General features: G+C 34.8%; 2 protein-coding genes across 2 annotated transcripts; one reads left to right on the top strand and one right to left on the bottom strand.

Annotated features, from left to right (window-relative positions):
* Positions 1–328: 328 nt before the first annotated feature.
* On the bottom strand, positions 329–6,525 carry LOC111464245. The gene is made up of 10 exons (XM_023108357.1): positions 6,257–6,525; positions 5,812–6,049; positions 5,474–5,536; positions 5,163–5,296; positions 4,880–4,917; positions 4,760–4,805; positions 4,144–4,305; positions 2,296–3,290; positions 1,654–1,810; positions 329–591 (listed from the first exon to the last, which is right to left on the bottom strand). Exons 1-8 carry the CDS (start codon positions 6,381–6,383, stop codon positions 3,109–3,111), a joined length of 990 nt encoding a protein of 329 aa, XP_022964125.1. The 5' UTR covers positions 6,384–6,525; the 3' UTR covers positions 329–591; positions 1,654–1,810; positions 2,296–3,108.
* Positions 6,526–11,456: 4,931 nt separating this feature from the next.
* On the top strand, positions 11,457–14,280 carry LOC111464243 (protein MANNAN SYNTHESIS-RELATED 2-like). The gene is made up of 6 exons (XM_023108355.1): positions 11,457–11,792; positions 12,236–12,365; positions 12,480–12,550; positions 12,747–12,832; positions 13,039–13,612; positions 13,786–14,280. The coding sequence occupies exons 1-6, from the start codon at positions 11,691–11,693 to the stop codon at positions 14,062–14,064; spliced, it is 1,242 nt and encodes a 413-aa protein (XP_022964123.1). The 5' UTR covers positions 11,457–11,690; the 3' UTR covers positions 14,065–14,280.
* Positions 14,281–14,383: the final 103 nt, after the last annotated feature.

Here is a 14,383-nt window from a genome sequence, read left to right as displayed (position 1 = left end):
CTAATATAACCTTAATTAAAGGTCTAAAAATATATAAAAAAAATAATTTTCAAACTGAATAGACGACCCAAATAGCCAACCCGACCTAAAAAATTTATAGTTAGATAGGGGTTCACTATTTAATAAGGGTTGTGTTGGGTTGAAAAAACAGTAACAACCCAATCCAATCTTTTAACATAATCCACATAAACAAACAAAACTGAAATGTGGTTGGTTTTCATAAAGTTACCCTGAACTACTACGCCTTGATGCTCGTAAGCCTCTCTCTCTCTCTCTGCTCTTCACATAATAAAGACGAGCAAAGAGAGACGAGAAAGAAATACAACATCTACATCTACCTGCATTGTTGACAAGACTAACATTCAACTTCACATGCCATCAACACTACCCATCTACCTGCATTAGAGGGAATTAGAGGGCAATAGAGCGAAGAGGAAGCAGGGTTTTCAACATTTTCCGAACTCAAAGTGAAGAATGGAGTATGGTAGACGACGACGCCATGGAGGAGAGGATGCTAATTAGGGAGGAGACAGAGCTCAACGCCACTTCTAACACCTCTTCGGAACAGCTTTCTCTTACAATCTTCTTCACCTGAATTCAACACAACCCACCAATCAAGCTTCATATCAAAACACAATCAGATATATAGCTGCAAAGACACGAAAATTTAAGCTCAACTTTGTTTTGGCTCCTCCATTGGTTGTCGGCTGTTTTTCATTTTCTTTATCCAAGTATGGTTGTTTTCATTCAAAACAACAATGATAATAAACAAGTCTAATTATAATTCGCATCCGAACAAGAATCTTTATGATAATCAGTGACTAAGTAGACAACAACCAAAAGTCGGCATAAGTTTCCAATAGAATGGTCGGGAGGCGATGCTCGACTTCTTTTTTGTTTTTCCACACTCGAGTTGAGTCGGTTGCTAGAATCAGAAACCAGGGCATACGACATTCGACAACATCAGCCAGTAGTACACCAAGTTTTCTTCTAAGACAAAATGATATACCTAACAATCCAACCCAAGAAAGAAACTGAAAGGCCATCAAGTCATTGGCTCTCTCCCCGACTCACTTTGACTCTGATACCAGGAGAACAAATAGGCGTGAGGAAGAGGGACAGGGAGAGGGAGGTGGTTGTAAATCACTAGGTAGTCAGTCTTCCTTAACTCGGCCCAACTGGCCCCTTCTTCGAGATCTTACCTATAGATTTCCTCCTCGGCATAGGATTTCAGAGGAGCCTAAGGAGGTTTCACAATCCGATCTCTAATAATCGAAGAAAGCTCCAAAACCTTCGGGTCAAAGCTCCTTAACTTTATATACCATCACAAGTATCAATATCGCAATCGAGTCGTTATTCAAGCTTAGTGGCACATTCCTTACATAGTTCTACAACCTTTTCCAGCATTCTTATTCCTATTCATGGCTTTGGGGCGTCCTACATCACGAATGCACTGGGAAAAAGAACATGTAATCTTTCCTATAGAATTACTCAATAACATTGCTAAGGAATTGCCCAACTGATAAGCCATTAAAAAACAAGCAAGCAATATACGATTTATAGATTGAAGAACAGTTGATCCATAACCATAAACACCATCAGGCAAATTCAGGTACAGGTATGGTTTCATTTCAAGATAGGCAGAGTTTTCACCTCATCAAGGTAGCCCTGTAACTTGGTTATCTTCTCCAAGTAGTCTTGGTCTTCGAAAGCTTTACCAATAATCTGATCATCTGAGATTTCAGCTTCCATTCACGCGAGTCCTGAAACTTGACAGGGAGCACAAGCAGCACCAAAAATTCTCCAGAATCTGAAAGAAAATTAGGTTTAGATTGGATTCTAGCGAGAATTTCATTCAAGCAGGAGCTCAAAAAATTCAACCATCAATAGTTCATGAGTAATAGAGATACGCCGCAAAAAACATCCGACTTCAAAACGAAAACCGACTCCAATTCCAAGAAGTACGGAAGCACCGAATAAGAACAATGACAAGAACACGCACAGATAATACGCATATGACCTAATTAACTCGAAGGAAAGTGAAAACAAAATCACTCCTCAGAAGTCATTGCTTCAACTAGCAAATTCCTGGTAGAGACAAGAAACAGAACGCTCAAATCGTCCAAAAGCGAGAAGAAATTCAATCGGTGAGAACAAATTCGAAGCAAGTAATATCTTACTATAATCTATAATCAGTAATCTGTATCGAACGTCACAAGAAACAAAAAAAAAAAAAAAAAAAAAAAAAAAAAAAAAATCAGAAACCAAACAGCTTATTAAACCCTAAAAGAGTACCTCAACAGAGAGCAGAGTAGGAGAAAAACAGAGCGATGGTTGCCGTAGTCGTCGGAAGTTCGTCGGAACTACTTCGAGATTGGCTGCGGTGAAGTGGGAGAGGAGACTCTGCCCACGACGCGTCGACTGCCTTAAATTGGGCTTACGAAACGACATGTCGTTCCAAAAGTGAGGTTGCCTTGTATAGGACTGATGTATTGTAATTTTTATGCGTTTTTGTGTTATTCAGCTTGCAATTATAACTCAACTATAATTGATATACAATTCTTCTCATGAAGTTAGAAGTTCAAATTTTTCTACTTCACATTTGCATTTGTCGACTAGAACACAAATTTTCAGTTCGGCTACACAAATGGCAAAAAGATTTTCAGCCAGCAATCCAAGAACAATCCAAAATAGGCAAGAAATCTCCCAAACTGAACGAAAAAGGGAAATCCATGGTAGAATTGAACGACTGCAAAGTGTTCTAGCTTCTAACAATTGGGGATAAGTCAATTACATTTCCACTCAGTCATGTCTCCAAGCCCTGTTTCCACTTGTTCTTAGGAAGGAAATCTTCCTCCTAAACATGGCGCCCTTGCTTGACATGAACTCTTCTTTTACTTCAAAGAAGGGATTCATTGAATATAGCCCCGCACATTAGGTAGATCAGGCTGCTTTTACGTCCCTTGTTCTTGAACACTCTCCTCATATAAACATAATGCTTCTAAGAAGGCAGAGGATTTTTGTGTCCAATGCAGCATTACAAACGTAATGGTACTTTCATTTTCTCAAAAGGAAGAGTTGAATGAAGCCCTATGGCTATGGCTATGGCTATTGCTTCTCTTGGAGAGGACGTGGACTGTAGTCTTTGATCATCAAGATTTCGGAACATAGTTTACGTGGCACCTGCTCTAAAGCTTTTCCTTCTTGCCATGCCTGGCCAACTAATACTCCAGGTCCCACAAATCGAACATATACTACAAGATGATCGTTGAACGGATATCGATGCTTGACTGCAAAATGAAAAGAATAATATGAAAACTATAAATTTGGAAACTATGCAAATAAGTAATTAATCGAGTGGAACTTCCATCAGTTTCTGATAAAGAAAGATATAAGGTTGGAGATTCATCTAACTGGTACAGAGACGAGACTGAAAAGCGGGCGGAAAAAGGCGAGCGTAAATTACATACTTTTATTTTGTACTTTCGTAGATTTGAAAGAAAAGGGAGGTAGCTAAGGAAACACATGCAAAGCAAAAAGAAACTATGATATATACAAAGTACTAAAAACTTGGAAAAGCAAGGAGAAGCATGATGCATGAGAGCTATCATTTCAGTAGAGTTTGAAATGTAAAACAAGGGTATTTAAAACCTCAAATAAAGAATATCCTTCACCGTCTGAAATTTATGAGTGTATCTCCAGAGATGAAAAGCATATCTCAAGTCTCTGGTACATGATCAGAATTCTCATTCAATAAAGGCACTATAGACTTCATCTATCTATATATATACATACACACACATATATATATATAATGTATATATATGTATGTGTGTGTGTATATATATATATATATATTTATGTATGTATGTATATATAGTGGAACTTATGTTGCAAAGCTGAGCAGACTCAAACCTTGCAACTTCCTAGTGAGCCACAGAGAAAACAGGTCCATGCAGAGCAAACAGTTCTTTTCTAGTGATCATTTCTTTCATTTTCTTTCATGAAATATCTTGGTGGCAATTAACTTCACAAATAACATAAGATTGAGTTGAAATTGTACCGAAGAAGAACCAATAGAATTGATGAGATTTAACCAATGTGAAGAAAGATACACAAAAAAAAATGAATTCAATATCATACCTGAAGCTGGAAAGCCTTCAGGGTATTCATGAAAATCAAAGAGCCCATCTCCAAATTCATAAGCCAAATCACAAGGATGTTCAGTTGACATTACTTCTTTAAGTTGTTTCACCTCAAAGTACAATGGATTAAAGGAATTTGCAAATCCAGCCAATCCCATGCCTGATTTGCGAAATGATACAAGTTAGCAGAATTGAAACAGAAGAAAATTTTAGAGGCAAAGTGAAATTCACATGCTATGCAAGTTATCAAAACATGTTCAATAGGAACTGTCCATGTTAAAGCTTGATCATCAAATAATTCAATTTCATTGTTCAAAAACTCCAGCAAACAGATGGGATTGAGGCTGTGACAATGGGATCTTGATCATCTTTTGTAACCTTAGAACTCAAGGACACAGATGCGCGTCATATAAATATAGTGATACACCAAGATATGTCTAATCCATATCCAAAAATAAAGAAAGTGAGGATAAATGAACTTATAAAAGGTCAATAGGATAGTGAATCAGCTAGCTTCTGTAGTGTTTTAATGTCATAGAATCTGTACTCATACTGGGTTACTAATGTCACGAGAGAAGAAGAGTATATAGTTGCCAAAGGTTAAGAGATCTTACCAATAAACCGCCCATATGTCTTTCCGTCGTTGCAAGAAAATAATGCCTAATAAACAGGGAGATGTAAATAGATAGATTCTGTGAAAGAAGAAAGGTGGGACTAGGACTAGATAATTTTACCTTCTTGAAATGATTAATCCAAGCAATGGGTATTTGTCCTATTCAAGATGTTCAGAATCAAAGTAGTTAGGCTAGCATAATATATACATAATCTTGAGGAAAAAGATCAAAAAAAGAACTTCAAATCAAATCCAAAAAAAGCACTACCTGTTTACAAATTTCGCCTTTTATTGTCCTCTATCAAATCGTTTTCCTTATACAGTAAAGGGATTTAAAAATCTAGAGGCAACATTTGAACGCTTTTCGCATATTACGAATCTCAAGCATATAGTGAACTACTTACCTCCACTTTTTATGCAGTTATAATATTCAAGCGTCGTTCCATCTTTGTTTTGCAGCAAACTAGATGCCATTTTCTTTACTAACTTCGGATCATCATATCTCGTGCCAGCTATTCCCCAAGCCCTTGATATACACCTATATTGTAGTCCTGGTGTCAGAATTTCCAAATTACAAACAAAACTTTACATGTAGAATTCTTTTGTGGCTAAGAGAGTTCCTACCAAATTGTAAAAGTTTACAAATGAAGGGAAATCGTATTAATGAAGAAGAAGAAACAATTATACAGGAAATATAATGCTTCATATGTGTAACCTAGGGCTTAGAAGGTGCAGAAGATTGTGACGTCTTTCCTCAGGAATAACTTCAATCTTTTTCCTGCCAATCGAAACACAGAGTTTCAAACTGAATTACGAGTAAACTCCATGAAAATCAGCAACAATGCAGGAGAACACTCATAAACATTTTGCCAACGAGTTGGTAATGTTAGAAACTAAGATAAATCACAAAATATAGAGTATGTTGAACCACTGACCATTGCAAAATTATAGTTACAGTTATGGGAATCAATTTATGATGATATGAAACAAACATACGAAATAGAATCAGCTGAAGTCGATTAAGAAATCTACAGCTCAGGAATAAATTACTACCAAAGATATGCGGCTGGATTATAAGTAGTAGGATCTAAAGGTATGAGCTCCTTCGGCGGATCTAGAAAGGTTACAACATCTTGTTCATCCAGGTACTGTATTTTCCCATTCGGAAGCAATTCATAAGGCCCCTCATCCCACGCAGCAGATACTTGCGCTCTCTCCCTCCGTCCAGCTACGGCAGCGACCTCAAAACTAGGTGGCGATACACAAACTCCATATCCGAACCATTTCAGCCCTGCGAAACGAGAAGAGGCAGAAATTAAGAAATAGAACCCGATAATTTCAGAAACATAGTCGAAAGAAAGAAATGTTAATTGGAAGAAAAACTAGAGTACATTCTGATGGATTCTCCTGTTTGATTGACGAAAAAATACGAGGGCCAAGGAAGTGATGAAATTGAGCGATCATGTTTATGCGCCGAAAGAGAAGAAGATGAACTGACCTTTGGAGTTCGTGTAGCAGAGACGCCGCGGTGGTCGGCAGAAGGTGTTGATTTGGCGGGAAAATGGCAAGAAGCAGGTTCCATGAGAAATTTGTACCGGACGGCTGGAGGCTGCCATTGCCTTCATCTTGATGAACTCTACTGTTCTTCGGTTTGCTGATGATCAGGTGATAGTCTTAGAAAACGAACGGGAAGCGCCGACATGTCATCTCCATAGTTCGTATCCCTTCCTACTTCACTGCTCGCTTGACTATTTAATTATCGCTTAACGACCGACATGTCGATTTATATTCATCAACCCTAAACGGTCTTTTTAACTCGCTAATGAAATAGCTAGTGAACAAAAAATATATATTTTTTTTTTAATAAAAGAAATTGATAAATTAACATCTTTATAACAAATTAATAAATTAATTTAAAGAGTAATTTTATGTGATAAAAAAAAAATTTAACTTGATGAATAAAATGTATTTCAAACATTGGATTAATTTAAAATTAAAAATGTGTAATAAGAATATATATATATATATATAATTAAAATAACTTTTAAATATAGTGTAATTAAACAAATTTATTATTTCAAAGGTTTATCTTCGATCCTATTCTTTTAAAGCCTCGAAATTCTTCATCTAAACTGATACGAACTATGTTTGTTCAAATGCCTGAAATTACCCGGTTTGATTGTCTTTTACGTGTTTGTTCAAATGTCTGAGATAACTTTTTTAGCTTCTTCTTCAACAGATCGTTATCTTTCGGGTTCTCGCCTTTAAATGGGAGCTGACCCGACCCTTTTTTAGAAGGCTGAGAAGCTCTCCCCAACTTTCTCTCAAATTAAAACGCTGCATAATATTTCTTGTACTGGTTGTGTGCATTTAACCATTCGTCTCCCATCATTTCGTCCAGTTTTGAACCTTTTAGCTTGCTAACAAAATGACAATGATTGTTCATCATGAAGTATGTTGAGAATTGCTGGGAGAGAAGTCTCACCATGGTTATTTAAGGGGAATAATATCTATCTTCATTGGTATGAAGTCTTTTGCGAAAACCAAAAGCAAACCTATGAGAGCCTATGCTTAAAGTGAATAATATCATACCATTGTGAAGGTCCGTGGTTTCTAACATGGTAAGAGAGCTATGCTCTTAATTTTAGCTATGTCAGTAGAATCCTCAAGTGTCGAACAAAGAAGTTGTGAGCCTTGGAATAGTCAAAAGTGACTCGAGTGTCAAACAAAGGGTGTTATTTGTTCAAGGGCTCCAGAGAATGAGTCAAGTCTCGATTAAGGGAGGACTCTATAGTGTACTTTGATCGAGGGGAGGATTGTTGGAAGAGGAGTCCCACATCGGCTAATTAAGGGGATGATAAGTAAGGAATACATCATTGGTATGAGGCGTGTTAGGAAAACAAAAAACAAAGTCATAAAAATTTATGCTCAAAGTGGACAATATCATACTATTGTGGAGGTTCGTGGTTTCTAACCGTTAATGTCGGTCCTTTTAGCTATTTAGAACCAAGAAACTGTCTAGTAGGTTTCAGAGCTTGATGAGGTTTTCTTGGTTTGGGAAACTTTCTTCCCGAATTGGAGGAGAGAAATAAATCCGAATTGTAATGCAATCTTAGCAGAACCTTTGACTTTCAATTTAGTAAGAATTGACTGCAGTTCTCGAATTAGAGATTGTGGTAATGGTGAGAAACAATAAAGCCTAAAAGGATCCACGAGAGTTCGAAAGCTTAAAAGTTTGTGGGTTAAAGTAATTTTAGAAGTTTTAATTTACTATAAGTTCAGTTTAATTTATTTAGTTAGATTAATTTTTTATCGGCTATTCTCCAAATTAGGATGTTTCAATATGTTGACTTTTTGGGTCGGATCAACTTGATGGATTTGTAGGAAGATTAAAACCATTTTCAGATGAAATTTTAGTTATTGACACGAGATAAGTAGAATTTTTAAATAATAAAAATATTAAATAAATTAGTTGACTTAATTCTTAGTACTGTGAATCAATTCATTTAGAAAGTCAACCCAACCAACTTAAAATTTAGAAATTTCTTCCAACCAGTCTATGGTGTATCATTTTTATTCTGAACACCCACTCATTTGGAAACGAAGTTAATTAAAACTTTTAAAAAACTATAGAAATATTTAAAGCCCATTAAATCAACATTGGAATCTAACCCAAGAGAGAGGATAAACAATATTATTAGATGATTAGATTCAAGGCCAACATTAATATTGTGATTAAAAAAATGTGATTATTATAGAAAGCATAGAAAATTAGGGTGGTTGAGGTGAATCGGATCACTGCACTTGCCGGCGGCCGACACGGCGGCGATTTCCGAAGTTCCGAATGGGTAAAAGCGGAAATTAGGGCATTTGTTGAGGATGCATATTGAGTCAATTAAATCAGCCGGTCGGAGGAAAACGACGGGCAACCCGACCAATTTTAAAATTCAAGGTGACCGGTGAAGTTAACATCTCTCAATCACGGCATTTTGCAATTTTTTTTCTTTCTTTTTAGAATAATTAAAAGAAAATAAAAGGCACATTAATCCGCTAATTCGGAAATGCACGCAATCCCAGCCCTATAAACCGCCGGACAGATGGCTCCAATTTCACCTAAATTCAAAATTTATCGTGTTCAAATATCTACTTTATTTATTTATTTATTATATATATATATATATATATATATATATATATATATCAAAGTGTTAAATACTATATTATAATATTAAAATTTCAAAAGGTTAGAAATTAGAGTAAAATTACATATTTTCATTTAAAAATAAATATATATATTATCAAAGTGTTAAATACTATATTATAACATTAAAATTTCAAAGGGTTAGAAATTAGGGTAAAATTACATATTTTCATTGAAAAATAAATATATAAATATATATATTATATATATCAAAGTGTTAAATACTATATTATAACATTAAAATTTCAAAAAGTTAGAAATTAGGTAAAATTACATGTTTTCATTTAAAAATAAATAAATAAATAAATATATATATATATATATATATATAGGAAAGTGTTAAATACTCTATTATAAAGGGTTAGAAATTAGGATAAAATTAAATATTTTTATTTTAAAAAATATATATAATAAATGGAGAAAAACTCTGAATACTCACAAATTTTCTAGTCCCACGTCTGTCGTGTGCACATCTCTACTCATATCTCAAATATATTTAACGTTTTTTTTATATTTTTATAAAGGTCGAAGGATTGCAAAATATAATTTTAAACAATTATGATTTTAAATAAAGTAAATATGACCCAACAAAAATAAAAAAAAAATAAAGGAATGGGAATGGAGTATTAAAAAAGTAGGATATTATTGTAATTAAAAAAGAAAAAAAGAAAAAAGAAAAAGAAGAGGAGGTAGGCGGCTGACTTGTACGCAAAGATAAAGACAAAATCTGTGTCAGAAATCTTAACTTTAGTGAGGATTCGAACTCGAACCCTTGGTTTCAGGACCATAAACATTTATTTCCTTTTTTTTTATTATTATTATGATTATTACAGGTGACCTACAATTTACTTTATATATCTAACCAACCAATCATTGGCTACCACCTGGCAGCTGTTTTGGCCTCACTAATCATAAGCGTTACTTTTTTTAAAAAAATAATTATTTAAGAAATTTAATTTCCACTTTAATGATTTTAAAGTAATTGTGTTTTTTTAGTATGATATTATTACGACATTAATAACCTTATTTGTACCTCCAAAATTTGAATCCTTGATTTCACAAACTTATGTATATAAAAAGTAATTTTTTTATTTACTTTCTCAAATATATATATATATATATATATATATATATATACATACATATAATTAGTATGGGTAAAACGTCCATAAATTTATGGCCTTACCATAATTTTATTTATAATCTTCACTGTTCCTAATTTTGACCGAGGTGTTTTTTTTTTTTTTTTTATCTTTTGAGTTCGGATCTTAGTTGTAAGAGTTGGTCAATGAAAAAGTGCTTTTATCCTTAAGGTTGATTGAAATTATTCGAACTTTTAACCTTAAGATCGAGATTATAGTCTTTTAACCTTGAGATCGGGATTACTCAAATTTTTAACCTTATGATCGAGATTATAAACTTTTAACCTTATGATCAAAATTATTCAAACTTTTAATCTTACGTTCTATATTATAAACTTTTGATCTTAGGATTGGGATTATTCAAGCTTTTAACCTTACGATCGAAATTATAAACTTTTGATTTTAGGATTGGGATTATTCAAATTTTTAACTTTAAGATCGAGATTATAAACTTTTAACTTTAGGATTAGGATTATTCAAACTTATAGCCTTACGATCGAGATTATAAACTTTTAACCTTAGGATCGGAATTATTCAAACTTTTAACCTTACGATCGAGATTATAAACTTTTAACCTTAGGATTGGGATTATTCAAACTTTTAACCTTACTATCGAGATTATAAACTTTTGATCTTAGGATCGGGATTATTCAAATTTTTAACCTTAAACTTTAAATTTTAGGATTGGGATTATTCAAATTTTTAACCTTAAGATCGAGATTATAAACTTTTAACCTTAGGATTGGGAGTATTCAAACTTATAGCCTTACGATCGGGATTATAAACTTTTAACCTTAGGATCGGAATTATTTAAATTTTTAGCCTTACGATCGAGATTATTCAAACTTAGGATCGGGATTATTCAAACATTTAACCTTACAATCGAGATTATAAACTTTTAACCTTAGGATCAGGATTATTCAAACTGTTAACCTTATGATCGAGATTATAAACTTTTACCCTTAGACTCGAGATTATTCAAACTTTTAACCTTATGATCGGAATTATTCAAACTTTTAACTTAGGATCAGGATTATTCAAACTTTTAACCTTATGATCGAGATTATAAACTTTTACCCTTAGACTCGAGATTATTCAAACTTTTAACCTTATGATCAGAATTATTCAAACTTTTAACCATAAGATCGGGATGATTCAAAATTTAAACTTGACGGTCGAAATTAAAAACTTTTAACTTTAAGATCGGGATTATAGTAGGGTAATATTAGAAACTTTAATTCTAGAAGTTTGGATTAACCAAAGAAGAAATTAGAAGAAAAAGGAGAGGAAGGGGTTGGGGGAAGTAGCGGTCAAATTGGGAGGGAAAGTGTCGGTGCTGTGTATTTATAAAGATAAATAATCATTTCATACAGAGATTCATGGAGACAGGCAGCATCATCAGTAGAAGCTCACTCTGATTCAGCGCGGAATTTGTGGAATTTCCATTTTGGATTTATCCAAGCAATCGCACACCTCTCAGTTCAATGCTCCATTCATTCCATTGCTTAATCTCCAGGTTTCTTTCTTCTTCTTCTTGTTCGTAGACTGTGAGAGAAAGAGAGTAGTAGCAAGATCTCTGAACTGCTGCAATGGGGGTGGATCTGAGACAAGTGTTGGCCGGCATACTCACTCTCACTATGTTTCTCATGCTTGGTCACATGATCAAGCGAGACCACTTTGATTCCGTCCAAGTATGTTCTCTAACCTTCGTTTTCTTTTCGATCTGTGTGCTATTTCATCTGTTTTCTCTTTTTTGCTTTGTGACCTTGAGATCTTGTGCTGTAGAATCCTTCTCTTCTCTGTTTGTTCTCTAATTCTTATTTTCTGGTTTGTTTCTAGTGATTTCTTCTTTTGTTTTGCTTTTTGTGAAGTTTTGTTGCAATCTTGTGCTTAATCATCATTCTTGCTCATTTTTGTGGGATTTAGAGTTGTATTTCGTCTCTGCTTCTCCGAGAGAGAGTATAAATTACGGAATTCACAAATTATGGTCGCTGAGTTTCTCAAATCTGCCTCCAAAATCAAGCACACTTTTCCTTTGTCTACTGGATTGCATGATTTTGGCTCCTCACAAATCAAGTTTGAGAAATAATCGAGATCCTAGTTGATTGTGTTCTTTCTCCTTTTTCCTTTCAAGGAAAAATTTCCAGGGCCAACGAAGGAGGTTACCAAAGTAACAACAATCCGCAGCCTTCATAAAAAAGGTGACGCTGCGTTGAAAAATGATGTTCAAGAGCTAAAACAATGTTGGAGTAAACCCGAATTTGGTCAGTATTATTCAATTTGAAAATTGAGCGAAAGTTGAATAGTTTACAATTTCTCGTGCTTTTGTGTCTCTTAGCTTTCCTATTCACTCATTACTCTTTTTGGCTTGGAAGCAGACGAGGGACAGCAATCAAAGGGGTATGTCACTTTTTCATTAACCGACGGTCCTGAATACCATGTCTCCCAGGTACTCCATTGAACTGTTTGATTCAACTGGTTTTTGTCTAGCTTGTTTTTCAGAATCTTCAGGCTTTTTTACTCTAAAATAGCCCATTTGTCGCAGTATTATTTTGGTTCTTCTTAGATCTTCGTTTTTGTTGTCCTCTAGAATTGTTTTACTTCATTTTACCGTGTGTCCTATTGATGTTTATTGCCTATTTCAGATTGTGGATGCTGTAGTTGTGGCTAGATATCTTGGTGCGACTCTTGTTGTCCCAGATATCAGAGGGAAAAAACTAGGAGATAAGTGGTAAGTTCTAATGAGGCAAATAATAGCAAAGAATAATTCCCATGTGGTTATGTCTTGGGTTTAGCAGGAGCAAGATCCTGTGTCTAATGGATCTTCCTCTTTTTGTTTATTATCTTGGCATTTCTTATTGCTTCACTCCATATTTGTAGATATTTGCTTCTTGTACTCTGTCTATCAAAAAACCTGACATAGCCATAATCTTAAAGGAACTTTGGGGATATTTATGATGTTGAGAAGTTCATTGGAAGCCTGGATGGAGTTGTCAAGGTAGTAAAAGAGCTGCCATCTGAAATATCTCCAAGAAAGATCTCGGCTGTCAAAGTGCCGAATCGAGTTTCAGAAAACTACATTTCGGAACATGTTGAGAAGATTTATAAGAAAAGTGGCAGCATAAGACTCGCAACTTTCTTCCCTTCAGTCAACATGAAAAAGTCGACCACATCAAGTAATGGTGATTCAGTTCCATGTTTGGCAATGTTTGGAACATTGAAGTTGCAGCCAGAAATAAGTGAGGTGATTGAATCCATGATTGAGCGGCTCAAAACTCTGAGTCGGAAGTCCAATGGTCAGTTCATAGCGGTGGACTTGAGGATTGAAATGTTGGGGGAAAATGGTTGCCAAGAGGCATCTGGAAGCAAAGGCTGCTATACTGCACAAGACATAGCTTTGTTTTTGAGGAAAATTGGTTTCGATAAGGACGCTACCATATACTTAACTCAACCGAGATGGGATAACAGTCTTGAAGATCTCAAGGATTTATTCCCAAAAACTTACACAAAGGTGAGTCATGGACAGGTTTATCGTTTATCGACATATCCATAAATTGAGCTAGAAAGAATAAGATTACTTCATACGAGTTGTTGCGCGCGTTTTCTTACATATTGTCTTGATTAGAATATGCAACTCTGGGACTGAACTATGAATTCCCTCTTTTTTCTGTTTCATTTTTACAGGAAAGCATAATGCCTGCGGATAAGAAGGCCAAGTTCTTGAACGCAGAGAGTTCCGAATACGAGAAAGTGATCGACTTCTACGTATGTAGTCAAAGCGACATATTCGTTCCAGCGATCTCTGGCCTCTTCTATTCGAACGTTGCAGGCAAGAGGATTGCTTTGGGGAAGAATCAAATACTTGTTCCAGCCACCATTCAAGAATCTACTGCTCCTGCTACCAAATTCATATCCTCTTACATCAAAAAGAAGAACCACTTAGCTTATTCATGCTTTTGCTAAGGCTCTTCACAAAGGTAAATCAAGATACAATCTCTCACTTGCGTGCACATCCAGCTTCGTTGCTGCCTAATTGTATTGCATATGTTTTCACTTTGCTTTTAAATGCCTCCTACTAAACATAAGATATTTGTTAGAAGTATTTTTGAACGATTTAGATGTCAACTATTGTTTGATAAAGGCTTCCATTTGAAGTAATGAGATTCAGAAACTTATGCATTTCGTGCCCAAAGTTCAAAGAACGTTTACGTTTATGACGAACACTTGCATATTCCTCTCGTTGTTTGGTTAATTCATGACAAGAACAGAAATCAATATAAAG

This window comes from Cucurbita moschata, unplaced genomic scaffold (assembly GCF_002738365.1).
Source record: "Cucurbita moschata cultivar Rifu unplaced genomic scaffold, Cmos_1.0 Cmo_Scf00030, whole genome shotgun sequence".
Lineage (NCBI taxonomy): Eukaryota > Viridiplantae > Streptophyta > Magnoliopsida > Cucurbitales > Cucurbitaceae > Cucurbita > Cucurbita moschata.
Note: the sequence above shows the minus strand (reverse complement) of the source record. Positions and strands in the feature narration are given on the sequence as shown.